General features: G+C 34.8%; 1 protein-coding gene across 6 annotated transcripts in view; it reads right to left on the bottom strand.

The window, feature by feature from the left end:
- Positions 1-398: 398 nt before the first annotated feature.
- Positions 399-17,037, bottom strand: part of LOC132482954 (probable ubiquitin carboxyl-terminal hydrolase FAF-X) — a 138,583-nt gene continuing 121,944 nt past the window's right edge. For 5 of the 6 annotated variants that reach the window (XM_060088228.1, XM_060088227.1, XM_060088230.1 and 2 more), the window contains 12 exons: positions 15,553-15,694; positions 13,634-14,378; positions 12,899-13,022; positions 11,912-12,137; positions 11,230-11,359; positions 7,923-8,108; positions 7,293-7,513; positions 7,120-7,208; positions 3,491-3,647; positions 3,126-3,338; positions 2,640-2,735; positions 399-1,939 (listed from right to left, as the gene is read on the bottom strand). In XM_060088228.1, the coding sequence (XP_059944211.1) occupies positions 1,802-1,939; positions 2,640-2,735; positions 3,126-3,338; positions 3,491-3,647; positions 7,120-7,208; positions 7,293-7,513; positions 7,923-8,108; positions 11,230-11,359; positions 11,912-12,137; positions 12,899-13,022; positions 13,634-14,378; positions 15,553-15,694 (2,467 nt within the window). In that variant the 3' untranslated portion in view covers positions 399-1,801. The remainder of the gene's footprint in view (positions 1,940-2,639; positions 2,736-3,125; positions 3,339-3,490; positions 3,648-7,119; positions 7,209-7,292; positions 7,514-7,922; positions 8,109-11,229; positions 11,360-11,911; positions 12,138-12,898; positions 13,023-13,633; positions 14,379-15,552; positions 15,695-17,037) is intronic. The other variant, XM_060088229.1, reaches the window with a different exon arrangement.

Here is a 17,037-nt window from a genome sequence, read left to right as displayed (position 1 = left end):
AAGATTATGTATTGATGGGTTCAAAAGTACAACCAGAGGCTTGCAGGGTCCTAACCCAGTACTTCCTGTACATCAGCATTTGTTAACTCAGTGCTCATGGCAACTCCTTCTAACATAACTATTGTAAATAACAAGGGCTGACCACAGAAATATGCCCAAAGCACAAGACTACTTACTTTAGGAAATTTAAACATTAACAATAATTGTTTTTCTTTTCTGTAATTCCTGAATGGTAAAGGGCAAAAAGAAAATCATTTTAAACACAAAAACTCACGTGTCTGAAATGCTGCATTCAGTGCATGTCAAGGCATGCTATACAAAAAATTAATTTTATTGTAGTCTGTAAAAAGAAAACAAAAGAGGAACAAGAAACAAAAACACAACACAGGACAAAAGTCTTCTTAAATCAAATTCTATTTGTGTGAATTCAGCAAAATAATTTCTATCAAACAAAACAGCAAAATATTTAATAATATTGGATGGGCTATATTTGTTTGCAGGGATATTTGGTTTTTAGATAGGTTCCACCGTACCACCAGGGAAGCCCACCAATTCTTTTTTAAATATAGTATTTACTCACAAGTTTCCTGGAATCCTGAAACAAATTTTTATTCTAAAATAGTACTTCAGAATTATATCAACTAACTTGAAATTTATTATTTAATTAAACTCACAACAATAAGAGTTTTGGAATGGAAGAGAAACAGGGATAATTTTGCTCTCAAGTAAAATAGTGACTGACTAGAAAATCATCCAGACATCTTGGTACAATGGTATTTCAAACTACTGTGGGACCCTGATGATGTTCACTTCATCAGGCTGCAGTTGAAGCAAAATTTTAGAAGCTTCACCTAATAAAACTATATCAAAAAACAAAACAAACGCACCAAATACAGACTTCTCTTATGCTCCCCACATTCTGGTATGGCAAAATTTTGCATATTTAATATTTTTAAATCCCTATTATCAATATTTTCACATTCTGTATACCACCAAAGAGATTGAACTGTCAAACATTAAATAAGAAGAAAATATGTGTAACCAAAAACTGCTTGTTTGTCACATCTCCCCTTGTTTTATTTATTCTTGGTATAAGAAATAATAGCTCTGGGCAATACAGCTGTCACTTTGAGGAAACTGCTGTCATTGAAGTAAATTTGTCCTCACTGGTTACACAAACTTAGTGTGAAGCCAAGCTAAATGTTATAGCATTACTACAGCTGTAAAGTGATTAATGTATTATCAGAATAAAAAGGTAATGAAAAATATGCAGAAACAGTGTTATTACATCATCAATTTTCAGATATCATCCATGTAATTCAAAGCCTTACATGGCTCCAGTAACTAAGAGTTAACAAAAAGCTACTGGTGTGATTGATATGAATAGCCTCTTTCAATGTTACCTTTTTTCTTCTTTATTTTGGTAAAGGATTTGATCCAATTGCCACAAAGCTGAAAATACTGGTTGCCAAATGCAGCACACAGAAAAAAATTATTTTTTTGTAGAACTCTAACATTCATCAAAAAAATTTTCTTGCCTAAGAATTAAGTCAAACATTAATATATTATATACACCTCTGCCATTTACATATTGCTATCAGCCATTTATTACAAAACATTATACACTTTCTCCTGCAGGTGGCTCACATACTGACAGCAAATTTCTGCAGATGAAACAATGAATCAACTCTCCACTCCGTGCTGAACAATTTCTCTAGTTTTAAATACTAGCCAAATATAGAAGTTTGGACTGTAAGGCCTAAGTGCCTGGTCTTAAAGGAACCAGTTAATTATGGGAATTTCACTGATCCTTCATTTGAGATGAGGATACTTCTTCATTGCCTTCATAATTTTCTTGTGGTCGTTGGCTAGTTTTCTGATGGTTGTTCAAGTGATGTGCTGCTGGCCCTGTATACGGCTGCCCATGCACGTGATTATTCTGAGAAGGTGAAACAGATCAGCATGTCAGACTTTTCAAATGAAAATGAAAAATCATGGCGTAAAGTCTGTCTAAAAGTAGGCATGAGTCTTTTTTCCTTGGGGTGGGATTCAGCAATCTCTGATTTTAGCAAGTGTCTGCAGATGATCTGAGGGATGTTAAATTTCGGAACCACTGCCTTAAAATATCTGAATTAGTCTCGTTTATGGTTTAATTGAGGAAAATCTTTCCAGAAACTTGTTTTTGAATGAAAGTTTCTTCAGATAAAACTTTTTCATCAGTTATCATTCTTTCTTTCCATCTACTTAAGTCAATCAAACTGTTAATTTTAAAAGATATTCTTATTGCAACTAAATATTGCATAGAAGTTACCAAGACACTTCCATCCTTAATATTATTTCAATAGTTATTAATTTTACGTTAATGTGTTCATCACACACTTTTATTAAATACTATAGCTTTTAGTAGAAGAGGGCTGCTTAGTAGAGAAAGAAAATACTACCGGGTCAGTCAAAACATGTTGTTACATGACCCCACTCCAACCACTCTTCTTCTTGTCCAAGTTATTCTAGATAGTCCCTTTACTACTTTACAGTCACAGGTAGTGAGTTACAAAATATTTAAGAAAAATTAAGTAAATAATTTTTAAGTAAAGCACAAAAATCTGGGGTATAATGAAAACAAGCAAACTCCTGTTTACCTGTTGATAGTGAGATCCAGATGAATGAGGATATAATGGGGCATCTTCTGGTGGAGATGATTCATGCTCATCTGGGGCATCTTGGTCATCTGGCTCCTAATATTAAAATATTTAAGAGAGATTAAGAATGTGATTATAAAGCAACTTTAAATTTATTTTTAATCTTTAGGAATAAATTTTTTTCAAATCTGTAAAGCTGACCTGTTTAGCATTTTTCATTTATTGCAGATAAAATAATTCACAATTAGAGAAAAAGTTTGATTCACCTAGATATATGAGTTTCAGACATTTTCACAGAAATTTCTCCAAATTAACTCTAACAAAGGAGTCAGCATGCTTCTCTGATTACTTGGGAACAACCAACACTAAACGTTAAAGCCAATAAAACTGCATGACAAATTTTTTTACACAATAAACACTAGCCTATAAAAAATTACTTCTCTTTCTTCCATTTTTATCTGCTGCCCATTAGTGGCTTTTTTTTACCTCTTCTGGACAGAGTTCACAAGCTTTTGCCAGTGTCATCCTAGCACTATGTGATCTCTCTAAGAAATAACCATTTGATGTTTCATTGCTTTGCACTGGAGGAGACCAATTATTGTAAGTGTACTGAGGATTGCCAGTGTATGGTCTTCTTTCAAGTTCATCTCCAAGCCATTCCACTGCCCAGGTCCACTTTCTTTTAAGATCTCCATTACCCTTGAAAAGAAAATAAAATTGTTTATGAAAGAATTTGGAATAATTTTTATGTTAGCTTAAAATGCTGACTCCAAACTTTCATGATTCTTTTCTTACAAAGCACCCCTTATTATGATTCAGATTGTTACAAAATTATAATAAAAAATTCTCACCTGTAATATTTGGTAAGCAACTGGACAACTGCTAAAGAGAGCTACCATACATTTTATACACTGGTATGCTCTTTTTTGATAGTGATTCTTAGAGCGCTGGATAGTATCGAACAACCCATCTCGATCATCTGGGATTCCTTTGAGTGAATTATGAATTCTAGAAAAGAACCAGTTACATAAATTTGCGGTATCTCTTAGCTAACATTCTGGAGCCTACTGACTGCCATTCAATACACATTTTGATGTAATTATCTAATCTATTTAACTGTATAGTTAAATTACTAAGAAGGTACCATTAGTAAACCCACTTCATGGATGAGAAAACAAGTAAAGAAGTCAAACAACTAATGTCATATAGCTAGCAAGCTGGTGAGCTAAGTCTGACTCAAGAGTCTGTCTGTAGTCCTATGAAATTATTATCAATCTGAAGTGATTTCCCTATACTGTAATTTAAATGAACAATTAAGGATACTAATACTAAATTGTTCTCATTAAAATTAACTATAAACTATGTCTTCATGAATGCCCCAGCTGAGAACATATTTACTTGTAGTTAGAGCATTACTTCAAGACTGCACTTCAGAGTGTAAAGTCTAGTTTCTATGAAAGTGATATAATCTGGCAGTACAAAATTAACTTGAATTCTAATCAACATGGTGGGTAAAGCCATTTTCACTGCCATGAACTGGCTGAATTGCTAATGATCAATGATTTCATTTCAGCTCTAGCCAAACCTCAACATAACATTTTATATAGCCAATGGAGTCCTGTTCTCCTTAGTGGCCAATTAAATTTATGGGTAAAAATGTGCCTTCTGTAGTATCAGTAACTGAACATGAAGTATCTAGAAAAAATTATCTTGCATACCATTTGTTTTACTTAACAGGATATTATTATATTCCAAACCAAAAGCAGGGCTTTTTCTTTTGTTTACATGTTTCTGTTTTGCAGTACACACATCCATATAAATCTTGTTCGGAAAATATTTCGGTAATTTTTCTTTTTTTTTGGCCGTCACAGTCGGCATGTGGGATCATAGTTCCCCGACCAGGGACTGAATCCACACCCACTAGCATTGGAAGCGTGGAGTCTTAACCACTGGACCTCCACAGACATCTGAGTAACTTTTCGAAGTCTAATCATTCCAGACAGAAAAAATAACATGCATAGGCACTGTTTAGCTGTAAACACTTATAGTATATATTCTATTTTTATTCTTTAGTTTTAATTGATAACAAAGTGATACTCACTTTGTTATCTGCCACATTAGATATTTCTGCCACATCATCATTAATATCAACTACTTTTTTAAGCCATTATAATCGATATTGTTTTTGCCCACTTTGTTCTGTTGCCAGTGACAGTGCTTGGCACAAAGTAGACGCTTTGTAAATATCTTTTAAGTACTGTTTATTAAATAAACCAAATGGTCATTTTACAAAACACTTCACATTTAAGCTAATAACAATCCCATACTAATTTGTTCACAAAAGCTCACTACTGTGCACATGAACCCAATATTTATACCTTTACATTATCACTTCTTTGAGTGAAACTTGAAGGCTAGGATGAGACTGATGAGTTTAAAGCATCTGTAAGAAGTCACACGGGAATTCCCTGGTGGCGCAGTGGTTAAGAATTTGCTGCCAATGCAGGGCATGTAGGTTTGAGCCCTGGTCCAGGAAGATCCCACAAGCTGCAGAGCAACTAAGCCTGTGCACCACAACTACTGAGCCCACATGCCAAAACTACTGAAGCCTGCGCGCCCTAGAGCCCGTGCTCCGCAATGAGAGAAGCCACCACAATGAGAAGCCTGCGCACCACAACAAAGAGTAGCCCCTGCTCGCTGCAACTAGAGAAAGCCCACACGCAGCAACAGAGACCCAACACAGCCAAAAATAAATTAATGAATTAAAAAAAAAGTCACATAGTAAATAACATAGGCTTAAGTTCTTTAGAAAAATAATGAGTAAAAATTAGATCCTATTAAAACAGACTCTAAAAGTATCCAATTCTGTCAAGATACTGAAATAGGTACTAAATAATAAATGAATATAGGTTGTAACATTTTTGTTTCACGGTAATTTGTTTCTGATTAACACTATTTTGAAAACACTGATTTTGATTTGCTGGAAATTTAAGATGCTAAATTAGTTGAGAATTAGAAAATATTAATTTAAGAAGTAATGTATTTCCAGTCTCCCTTAAATACCTGATTAAAGTGATTTATCATTAAACACTGTGTTCTACAAATTTATTAAAAACTTAAATTTTTTCATTTCTATTATTTATTTAAAAATTAAGATTTTACTGGTTGTTTTGAGGATCAATACACAGACACTTCAATTTGTACACAATTCTTAACATTATGTACCAAAAATCTAAAATATCATGTAGTTGTGATTCTTTTAACAGTTATTCCAGTGACCTTCCAGCTTAAAATTTGGAGGCAAATTTTCCTTAACAGAATATCAAGTACCAATAACTACATATTATAAAAATTAATTAATTTATTTATTAATTAATTTTTGTGTATGTTGGGTCTTCATTGCTGCGTGCAGGCTTTTCTAGTTGCAGTGAGCAGGGGCTTCTCTTTATTGCGGTGCGTGGGCTTCTCACTACGGTGGCTTCTTTTGTTGTGGAGAATGGATCTTGGTGTGTGGGCTTTAGTAGTTCTGGCACGCGGGCTCTAGAGCACAGGCTCAGTAGTTGTGGTGCACGGGCTTAGTTCCTTTGCAGCATGTGGGATCTTCCCGCACCAGGGATGGAACCTGTGTCCCCTGCACTGGCAGGTGGATTTTTAATGGCTGCGCCACCAGGAAGTCCCCAATATCTTGAAATACTGACATGTTGTTATATCATAAGTCCCACTAATTCACAAATTTAATATCATACACACTACATACTCAAACTGTCTATCGTTCACACACATTAACAAAGTTACTAGGAAAACTGGACTACCATTACCAAAGATGTTACAGAGTGCACAAAATTTTGAAGGTCATTTTCACATTTTTCTTTTGCTTATCAGAATGACTAATAGGTGGCAATATGTATACATATAAGTCCCTGTGGGGAGAAAAGTGAGGGTCAAGTGGTAGATTCGGGAAACTAATTCTATATCAGTATTCTTAGGCTGAGTTTTACTGCAAAGAACACAGCAGAATTTTGGGAAGAACTCTGAAGGTCTGCTGGTAGGTAGGATAACCTTAGTTCAAAAAAGTTACTGTTGACTCCTCATATACTAATAAAACTTCTAACAGGCTAAGGATTAGTGTTAAATACCTAAATGTTACTTAGTGTAATGAATTAAAAAACAAGCAAATGTAGTCTTAAATTACTATTAATGGAACTTAAAAACTTATCAAAAGCCTATGTTAGTCTTCTTAAGTTAAAAAAAGTAAAAAACATTAGGTACAAGGAAAAAGACTACTAATAAGCATGAAACTGCAGTTTTAAGAAAAAATAAAACTGTGATAGGGAAAACATTCATTTTGTTATGTTATATTTTTAAGATTAAGCATTTAATAGAGATGCAAGAAGTAAAAATATATTCGGCTACTAGAAATTTCAGTTATTTCTAGAACCTAGAAAAATGTAATTATTGTGGTAGCAAAAAGTGTATCCACCTGTGAGTCTGCCAAGAATCCTCTATTAGTAAAATCTCCAGAAGTAGATCCAAATATGGCCGAAGTTCATAGGTGTATGAATACGCAACCTAAAGACAGGTAAAACATAACTGAATTTCTTATTTAAAGGAATAATTAAATTTCAGGCATACGAATGTTTATTTTCCTTTAACCTGCCAGAGAAGTTCACTGAGGACAGTAGACGAGAACTGAGGATTCTCCCAGCAGCAAAACCGAAGCAATTTGATGGTTTCCTCTGAGTTACTGCAGTCTTCAATAATTTTCTTCACATAACTTGTTCTCACAAATAAAATGTCTGCCACATTCTGCTGAATTGGCATTATAGGCTGTGATAAATTAGGGTCACCAAAAGGACTGGGAAGAGGGGGATTACCTAGAATAGATTTGTCATCAATGAAAAGCCAATACACTTCTTTGCAAAACTGCAATACTAAATTTTTTATTAAAAACAAAATTATAAATTAAGTGTCCTAAGCACAATGAAACATTCATTAAAATGATCAGATACACTAAGATGCAAAAATATAAATGCTGAATTGAAGACAAAAAAAAAAAAGTTAAAATTCTTACACCATTTCATAAATAAGGGATTTATCATAGTAGGTGGTAAATTTTGAAAAAGGTCTCTTGTAAACATGTAAAAAAAAAGCTAATGGTTTTAAAAGATAATAAAGCATATAGTCTTTTACTTTATTTTTATAAATGTCAGGATATTAATTTAGCACTACAAAAGCCTAGCATTCCTTTTAAAGTACTATAAATAATGGAACATTCTACTTTACCGCTGATTGAAGACTGCATTCTTGATGAGACATTGCAACAGCGGATCAGCTGAGACACTACTGAGTATAACTTGCCTAATTCAGCATACTGATATTTGATTGGAGGACCTGGACCTTCATCTAAAGACACAAGCATAAAGGTAGCAGGTACACTCAATTTCAGAAGCTGTGTCTTTTCTGCAACACCTGTATAAAAGGGACAAGAATAATGTTTAGGAAAAACAAGCAAAAATAGTAAGAATGGCAGGTTCTGCTTTAATAAAAAAGTAACTATGTATAGCTCCCTACAGTTTTTATGATTAAAGCTCATCTCCTTTGATTAGACTGCACAAATACAGATAAAACAAAAAATACGCCGATTTAGTTAAAGTAAATTAAAAACAAATGTATTTATTTTTGGCTGCATTGGGTCTTTGTTACTGCACGCAGGCTTTCTCTAGTTGCAGAGAGTGGGGGCTACTCTTGGTTGTGGTGCGCGGGCTTCTCATTACGGTGGCTTCTCTTGTTGCGAAGCGTGGGCTTTATGCGTGTGGGCTTCAGTAGTCGTGGCATGCAGGCTCAGTAGTTGTGGCTCACAGGCTTAGTTGCTCTGCAGCATGTGGGATCTTCCTAGACCAGGGCTCGAACCCTGCATTGGCAGGTGGATTCTTAACCACTGCACCACCAGGGAAACTCCTAGTTAAAGTAAATTTAATTATTCTAACTGTGAAGTAGTGATCATGACTCTGGCATTCCAATTATATAAAGCCCTAGAGAAAAGCACACTTTGTAGGACCTAGAGAGATCACAGGAGCCTAGATATTGTCTCTCAACAAAATAAGGGAAGATGAGAAAGACAGAAACTATGCTAAATGAGAAACAAGGTAATCTACCATTCTTTTTTTTTTTGTAAACTACCATCTTCTCTTTTTCCCCTCTCTAGAGAAAAATTTTTTGGAAAAAAAAAAGCCTAAATTTCCTGTTGCTTTGTTCTCTAATTTTCCCATTCCTCATTCTCATTTTAGTTTCTCTCCCAAACTTGGTTTGAAGCTAAAAAACAGTTCTCAAATTTAACTATTTCCTTGTTCTTGAATCTTTTACTTGGGATTCTGTCTCTTCCATTTTCTATTTCCTCCCTCCTTCTGTCTGTCTTTTCTTATTTCCTCCCTTTTCTATTTCTTACTCTTAACAGTGGATTTGTTTTTTCCAGCTCTTAGAAGATGTTTTTCCCCAAAGTTCTCATTCTACACTATCTCTTAATACTGCTTACTTTCCTGTGACTAAATATATAGTCATTATAGAATCTATAATCATTCATATAGTTGACTCCAAATTTTGGATGTATGTATCTCACTGTTTATTGGAGTTCTTTGCTAAGGTGTACAACATATTTTTAAAATTTAATCCACCCAGATAGGTTCCTATTCCTATGTTTCCTCTCAGTAAATGGCAACACAGTTCTCTTAGTTCCTCAAGTCACACCTTGGACATATGTCTTCTCCCTGCTCCATTCATTCAAATATCCAATCACCAAGGTCTGCTGATTCTCTCATAAAAACTCCTAAATCTTTCAAGTGTTATCTTCCTTATTGCCCACTCCATAACATAAGTCAATAATGATATCTGTCTATAGATTATACTACAATCTCTAGTCTTAGACAACTGTAATCCATTCTACACTATAGCAAGTGTAATCTTTCTTTCTTTTTTTTTTTTTGCAAGTGTAATCTTTCTAAGGTAAACCTTGCTAAAAATGTTATAATGGCTCTCAGTGCCCACACAACACCTGCAAAAAGAGCAGGTCAATCACCTATCTCGTATCTTTCACCAGATCATGTCACACAAAAAAACGTTCATGTTGTCCAGTGAGCCAAGTTATGTTATGCCAAGTCTTTGCATCTACCGTTCACTCTGTTTACAAATTCCCTGCAACACTTTCTCCAATAAATTTACTCTCTTTTTAACAGTCTCTTCAATAAGTGGTGCTGGGAAAACTGGACAGCTACATAGAGAAGAACGAAATGAGGACATTCTTTAAAACCATTATACAAAAATAAACTGAAAATAGATTAAAGGCCTAAATGTAAGCCTGGATATTACAAAACTGCTAGAGGAAACAAAGGCAGAACATTCTGACATAAATCATACCCATATTCTTTTGGATCAGTCTCCTAAAACAAAGGCAATAAAAGCAAAAATAAACTAATGGGACCTAATTTAATTCAAAAGCTTTTGCACAGCAAAGGAAATCATCCACAAAATGAAGACAACCTCCTGAATGGGAGAAAATATTTGCAAATTATGTGACCAGTAAGGGGTTAATATCCAACATATACAAATAGTTAATACAACTCAACATCTAAAAAACAACTCGATTCAAAAATGGACAGAAGAATTGAATAGACATTTTTCGAAGGGGGACATTCAGGAAGTCAAAAGGCCACAGGAAAAGATGCTCAACATCGCTAATCATCAGGGAAATGCAAATTAAAACCACAATAAGATATCACCTCACACCTGTCAGGATGGCTATCGACAGAAAGATAGCAAATAACAAATGTTTGCAAGAATGTGGAGAAAAGGGAACCCTCCTACACTGTTGGGAATGTAGACTGCTGCAACCACTATGAAAAGTTTGGAGGTTCCTTAGAAAACTAAAAACAGAAATACCATATGATCCAGCAATCCCACCCTTGGGCATGTATCTGGAGAAAACCATAATGCAAAAAGATACATGCGGCCTAGTGTTCATAACAGCTCTATTTACAATAGCCAAGGTACAGAAACAACATAGATGTCCATCGGCAGAGGAATGGATAAAGAAGATATGCTACATGTATACAATGGAATAATATCAGCCATAAAAAAGAATGAAATAATGCCATTTGCAGCAACATGGATGGACCTGGAGATTATCATACTAAGTGAAGTCAGACAGAGAAAGAAAAATACTGCAAGCCACAACTACTGAGCCCACGTGCCACAACTACTGAGCCCACGTGCCACAACTACTGAAGCTCGTGCACCCAGAGCCCATGCTCCACAACAAGAGAATCCACCGCAATGAAAATCCCGCGCACCACAACGAAGAGTAGCTCCTGCTCACCGCAACTAGAGAAAGCCTGCGTGCAGCAACGAAGACCCAACGCAGCCAAATATAAAAAAAAAAAAGAAAAAAAAAGTTATAATCTGCAATGGATTTCAAGGATAAGTATGGAATAACTGCTTCTACTTTAGAAGAGATTAGTTCAACACTGCAATAAATGCTTTCATCATTTATTATGTAAATGCAAAGCAACACATTAAAAAGAATTATGAAAAGTCTTACCTAAATTGGCATACATTACAAACAGATTGAAATACTGTTGTAAATGACGCCCATGTTCGGAAACTTCCCTTCTCAGGAGATTTAATACTGCTCTTAATAAGTGATCGCTCAAGCTTAAGTTATCACATGCCTGTGAATCATAATTTATTATTTTATCAGCAACAAGATATAGAAAAGTATACTTCTATTTGCATTAAAAGGGTATGTTTACATAGAGGTTATTAGGCAGAAGTATCAGGTAGGAAATTATTAAATACATTTGCTTTTTGGGAAATGAAATATATAGCTTGGGTAGATTTCATTGCAGATGTTTTATACTGTTTTCGAGTGTCAGATAATAATAATAAAATAAAAACCACTTGGAGTTTTATGCTAAAAATGCTACTCAACAAAAGATTTAAATTTAGCCATTATAAAATTAAACCTTAACTGAACATACAGAATCTGAAGACTTAGTACACAGCTCCAAGTAACTGAATAAATAGAAAAAATTTTCCTTATATTTTAAAGTGCCCAATAATCAAACATTACTGTGAAACAATTTTAACGAACTCCATGATGTGTGCAAACATTTCATATATAGTATATATGTCAAACAAATACATATGTTTACTGATTTCACCTGGCAGAAAATAGAATTTACATTTAAGTATTTCATAAATAAAGAAAAGCTTTTGATTACCTGACTAGAAGGTCCTGGAGATGTGAAAGATGAAGGACAAGGCCCATCTTGCAAAGAAAAATGCGCAATAAATACTATAAGTTTTGCAAATGCACCCCTCACTTCTGCACTAGGGCACTCAAGAAGGTATTCAGAGAAACGATTTGAAACACTGAAAAGGACATTATGAGCAAACCAAAAACGTACGTTCTTGCTGTGACGGAGTAGAATGCACAGTACATCATACCTAAAACAGAAAAAAATATGAATTTACATTTAGGTGCTTCCATTTTAACTGCTACAGTGAACCAACACGTTTCTGTGAACCAAATAAAGAGGAAAGAGCTCTACAATTAATGATCTTAGTTGTTGCTGTTGTTTTTTTTTTGTCTGAGCCGCATGGCTTGTGGGGTCTTAGTTCCCTGACCAGGGCTTGAATCCGGGCCCTTGGCAATGAAAGCGGGAGTCTGAACCCCTGGGCCAAGGAGGAATTCCCGATTATAGTTGGTTTCAATACAAACTTCAGCCCTGTGACCTGATCTAGTCCGATAGTCACAAAATGAATTAAATGAGAACTGTATATTTAGGTGGATACAAACATATTAATGAACTCTTTCTGATCCAGTGATCACTCCTTAACATCTTCTAATCTGAGAGATGCTAAGAACAGTTGTTATATTAAGGTATTAAAATGTCTTCCATACTTATACAATTATAAACTTAAGACTATAATCATTTAAAAATCCTCTACCTTTTTAAACATAAGCAGATTCCATGTAGTAAAGATATAGAATATAAGTAATAGAAACAGGAGTCAAACGTTGAATAATAAAAGGCACATTAAAATTAAGCATTTTAAATACAATTTCTCTCAACATTACTACCAAGATTTTTATCCTATATTTAGAATTTGAAGTAAGATTTCCACAGTTAGGGGAAAATAAAGCAACATAATAAGGAACCATACCAACTCTAAGTACAAAGTAAATAAAATTCAAAGCCATGTACCAATCACTGGCAGGGCCACGAACTATTTTCTTGGTGTGAAATCCAGTGGTAAAGAGGAATCTAGCTGCAAGCTGAATACTAATCATTGTGATTTCTTCTGCTTCAGGCAACAAGTGATCTTGTCCTTAAATAAAAAGCACATGAACAGTCAAACACACTTTTGTTTAAATGTATTTAAACAAATGCTCCATGTTTAAAAAAATCCTTAGCCAAAAAGTAAACTTCAGCACTTACTTACCTTAGCACTTAACCAATCCATGTTTCAAACTAATGCTTAGTGAAAACTCCCATAAATTAACAGCTCTTCTATGTTTCTAGATACTGACTATATTCAAAGGTATGCGTATATTAAATACATGACTTTAAAATAACTGACACTGAATATGCTGACACATTTAAAACAAAATGAGTCTAAATAATTTTATGAAAAAAAGAAGGTAAGGGCTTCCCTGGTGGCGCAGTGGTTGAGAGTCCGCCTGCCGATGCAGGGGACACGGGTTCGTGCCCCGATCCCGGAGGATCCCACATGCCGCGGAGCGGCTGGGCCCGCGAGCCATGGCTGCGGAGCCTGTGTGTCCGGAGCCTGTGCTCCGCAACGGGAGAGGCCACAGCAGTGAGAGGCCCGCGTACAGCAAAAAAAAAAAAAAAAAAAAAGAAGGTAAAAGAATGCTGAAGTAAAGCATTAAATACATATTGATACTTGATAAACTTCTAAGTTAAATTCCAGAAACTTACCTGGAGCAGGGCTTAAGTAAACTCCGTTACACGTAAGCAGTTTTTTCACAAATTGAAAATATTCTAAACTATACTGCATTCGGTTGTGCATGAACTGCACATTTTGTTTCCACACACTTCTCTCAATGGCTGGTGACATCTGATAGGGTTTTGTGATAGTTAGCTCTGATATATATCTTATCATTTCATCATCGTGGTCTATTGTGTCCATTCGTTCATAAAGGAGTATATAAGCATTCCACCACCTTTTCTGCCTCCTGTATGACATGCGCTTCATCATATGATCAAATACTTCTCCCATGTATTCTCCACCAAAACACTGATTTTTCATTTCTTCATCATCATCCATTTTACACTCTGTTACATCTCCATCATCAAATTTATACCAGCGATTTCTCTCACCATCTTTACCATTCCTCTGAATGATGTAGGAATAATAATGTCCACCACTTGCTTGACCACTGTGTACAAGCACCCCCACAAGTCTGTATTTTGTGCTACCTGCTGTCTCACATTCAGACTGCTCATTCTGTTGTATTAACTGAACCTCTGGGTTTACATCATCTCCTTCCAGCTTTGCAACACCTGATACTGTGTAAGGTTCCATGTCCAGCTCTCGTGGAAATTCAAAATAATCATTGAATTTAATTGCACATTCTCTTTCCCAGTCATAGTCAAATCGTTTCAATTGAATAGCAAGAACAGGAGGCAATTTTTTAATTAGCAGCCGCTTTACTGTATCAACCTACAATAAATGGTAAATATTAAGTGAATGTTCTTCTATAACCCAAATAAAACAAAAGAATTTTACTACTACTTAAAACTTTATGATCATCTAAATGTATTTACGAACAGATAAATGATAACATAATCAAGATCATTCATCATTACTGACTTTTTCAAAATACTTATACCAAGCCTAAAAATATGTAATCACTCATCTGTTGCAAACTATAAAAATTAGTGTTATAAAAACTAATAACTACCAGTTTCCACACTCCCACTGCTAACTGACGTTACTTTTCTGACCTTTACTTTTATGTTAACAAATAAAATCTGCTGTAATCAAACGGAAGAAATACTGCAAGTAATAATATGCTAATGTATATAGCACTTAGTGACAGATAACATGCTAAATGCTGCATTTAATCCATACTACCTTATAAAAAAGCACTACCAAGGTTTCCACTTTAAAATACATGGATTAAGAGTGGCAAGCTGTAGAAGAAGAAACCGCCCTAGCAGAAACTCTGTCAGAGCTATAGGTATGGCTTCAGATGCCACAATCTAAATGGTGTTTAAAATCAAAGCAGTTTAGGTAATAACTTGAAGGTGAGATGGTATGGTGGGCCCAGAAAAATATTTACTACTTATCATATACTATGTATTTTCAAAGACATGTTATAGTTCCATCTCACAAAACTGTTTAAGTGTCCACAGATAAAATTAGTTGGTGGGATCTGAAAATCAGATCTGATCTTTAAAACTGCAAGTAGTTCTGAAAATCTGCTGTAAGCAAATAAAATTGGCACACAGTTGTTCTAAAGTTGAAGAATAAGTTAAAAGTATGAAAGGGGAAAAATATTTTCTGTTAGCAAATCTTCAGGTTTGAAGAATTCAATGGCAATGTGTTTCAGGGCAGAAATGGAAAGTAACTGTGCAACTTTTAAACTACAAGAAAAAGTGATGTTAAGTTATTGTGACTTCTAAAATTAACCACCCAATTAAAAGGACTTTTCCTAATTTATTATTATGATTAGTTTTTTTCAGTATTGTTTCCTTGACAAATCTTTTAATCAGTTATCATCTTGACTGCCACTGTAGCAAAGCAGAGGTAAAATCTGAGATTGAAAACAATTTTTATGTCTTCCAACTATGTTAAATGCAATCATATTTACTAAAAAACAAACAATACATACCTTTTTATCACATTTTTCACAATGATACGCATTTGCACCTTCCAATAAATCTCCTTTGATATATTGTTCCAAAGAATCAAGAAGGTTTTGGTGATTTCTAATATCTACATTCAGAGTTGTAAAAGATTCTTCACACTCGTATCTAAAGACATTATTTAAGAAACATTAAAAGGATTTATCCCTCAGGTTTCTAAACACTGTCATAAGTTGTGAACTTGAAAAAAACACATTTGCAGTATTTACTGTACCATGTCAAATGCATTAGTCACAGTGTTATTTGTAAGTAACAGTTGTCTTTCCCTGGTCATTTACTTTGTACTGGGCAATGTAACAGTCTTTAAACATAGTATTGCTTACCTTCACCTTCAGAAAAAAACCTGCTAGAGTTATGTTATCTCTCCCTCTTTTACAGATACAGAAACTGGAGTGGGGGCGGGGGTGATGGTGAAAAGGTGACAAAGAGATTAATATGGTCCAGTTTACTACACAGAGTGTGATTTGAAGCCAGGCTTCTCTGGCCTCACTGCTTAAGTTCTTTATATTCTTTCACACAGCTACCTTTGTTATTTAAGTAGTAGTAATTCATGGCAAGGCAAAGGTAAACATTCATCAAGTTTAGAAAAAAGGCTATTTATGAACTAAATTTTTAAATGTTCCTCCACTTGCATAATGCAGAATAGCAACTAATATTTTGGCACTTAGATGCCAAGTTCTAGCCTAATGCACAAGTTCAACTATCTAACATACTTGTATGTCTCTAGTATTCGGTTCTACAAAGTCATAAAAAAAATTTGTAAAAAGAGTAAGTGATGTGGGATGGAGTGAGCAACCCACATTGTGATGATTTTCTACAAAAGGGGTTTTCAGGAATTTCTGATGACACACTAATAAACTCAGAAAACGTATCAACCATTAAATCCACTGATCCAACCAATATATCAAGAGTACCTGGGAATCCCCTGGCAGTCCAGTGGTTAGGAATCCGTGTTTTCGCTGCCGCAGACCCGGGTTCAATTCTGGTCAGGGAATTAAGATCCCACAAGCCGCATGGCACAGTCAAAAAAAAAAAAAAAAAAACAGTGCCCACCATGTGTAGAGCATATGGGATATTATGTTTTAGGCAGTCCTTCATATTTAGAAACTTGTAATTCAGAAAGACAAAACACAGAAGTATTTATGAATGGCTTATTACACATGTTTCTACTGTGATAGAAATCTGTCCACAGAGGAGAAAAAGGTCTTAGGAGATAAACTGAAATTAACAGTTTCTTTTGCAACTTGGGACACCCTAAAAAAAAAAGTTCTATAATACCAGAAAGACTTGAGACTCTTACATACTCCTAAAATGTCTAGTAAGGCTAATTTTGTTGGAATGTGTACTTCATTTGCACAAGACACTTCCATTTGGCAGAGCAAAAGAATTCACAAGTAACTCTGACTAAAAAAACTGAGGACTGATAAGAACACATGACAAAGAGTTGGATT

Source organism: Mesoplodon densirostris (genome assembly GCF_025265405.1).
Source record: "Mesoplodon densirostris isolate mMesDen1 chromosome Y unlocalized genomic scaffold, mMesDen1 primary haplotype SUPER_Y_unloc_1, whole genome shotgun sequence".
NCBI classification, from domain to species: domain Eukaryota; kingdom Metazoa; phylum Chordata; class Mammalia; order Artiodactyla; family Ziphiidae; genus Mesoplodon; species Mesoplodon densirostris.
This window is presented reverse-complemented; position numbering and strand designations above follow the sequence as displayed.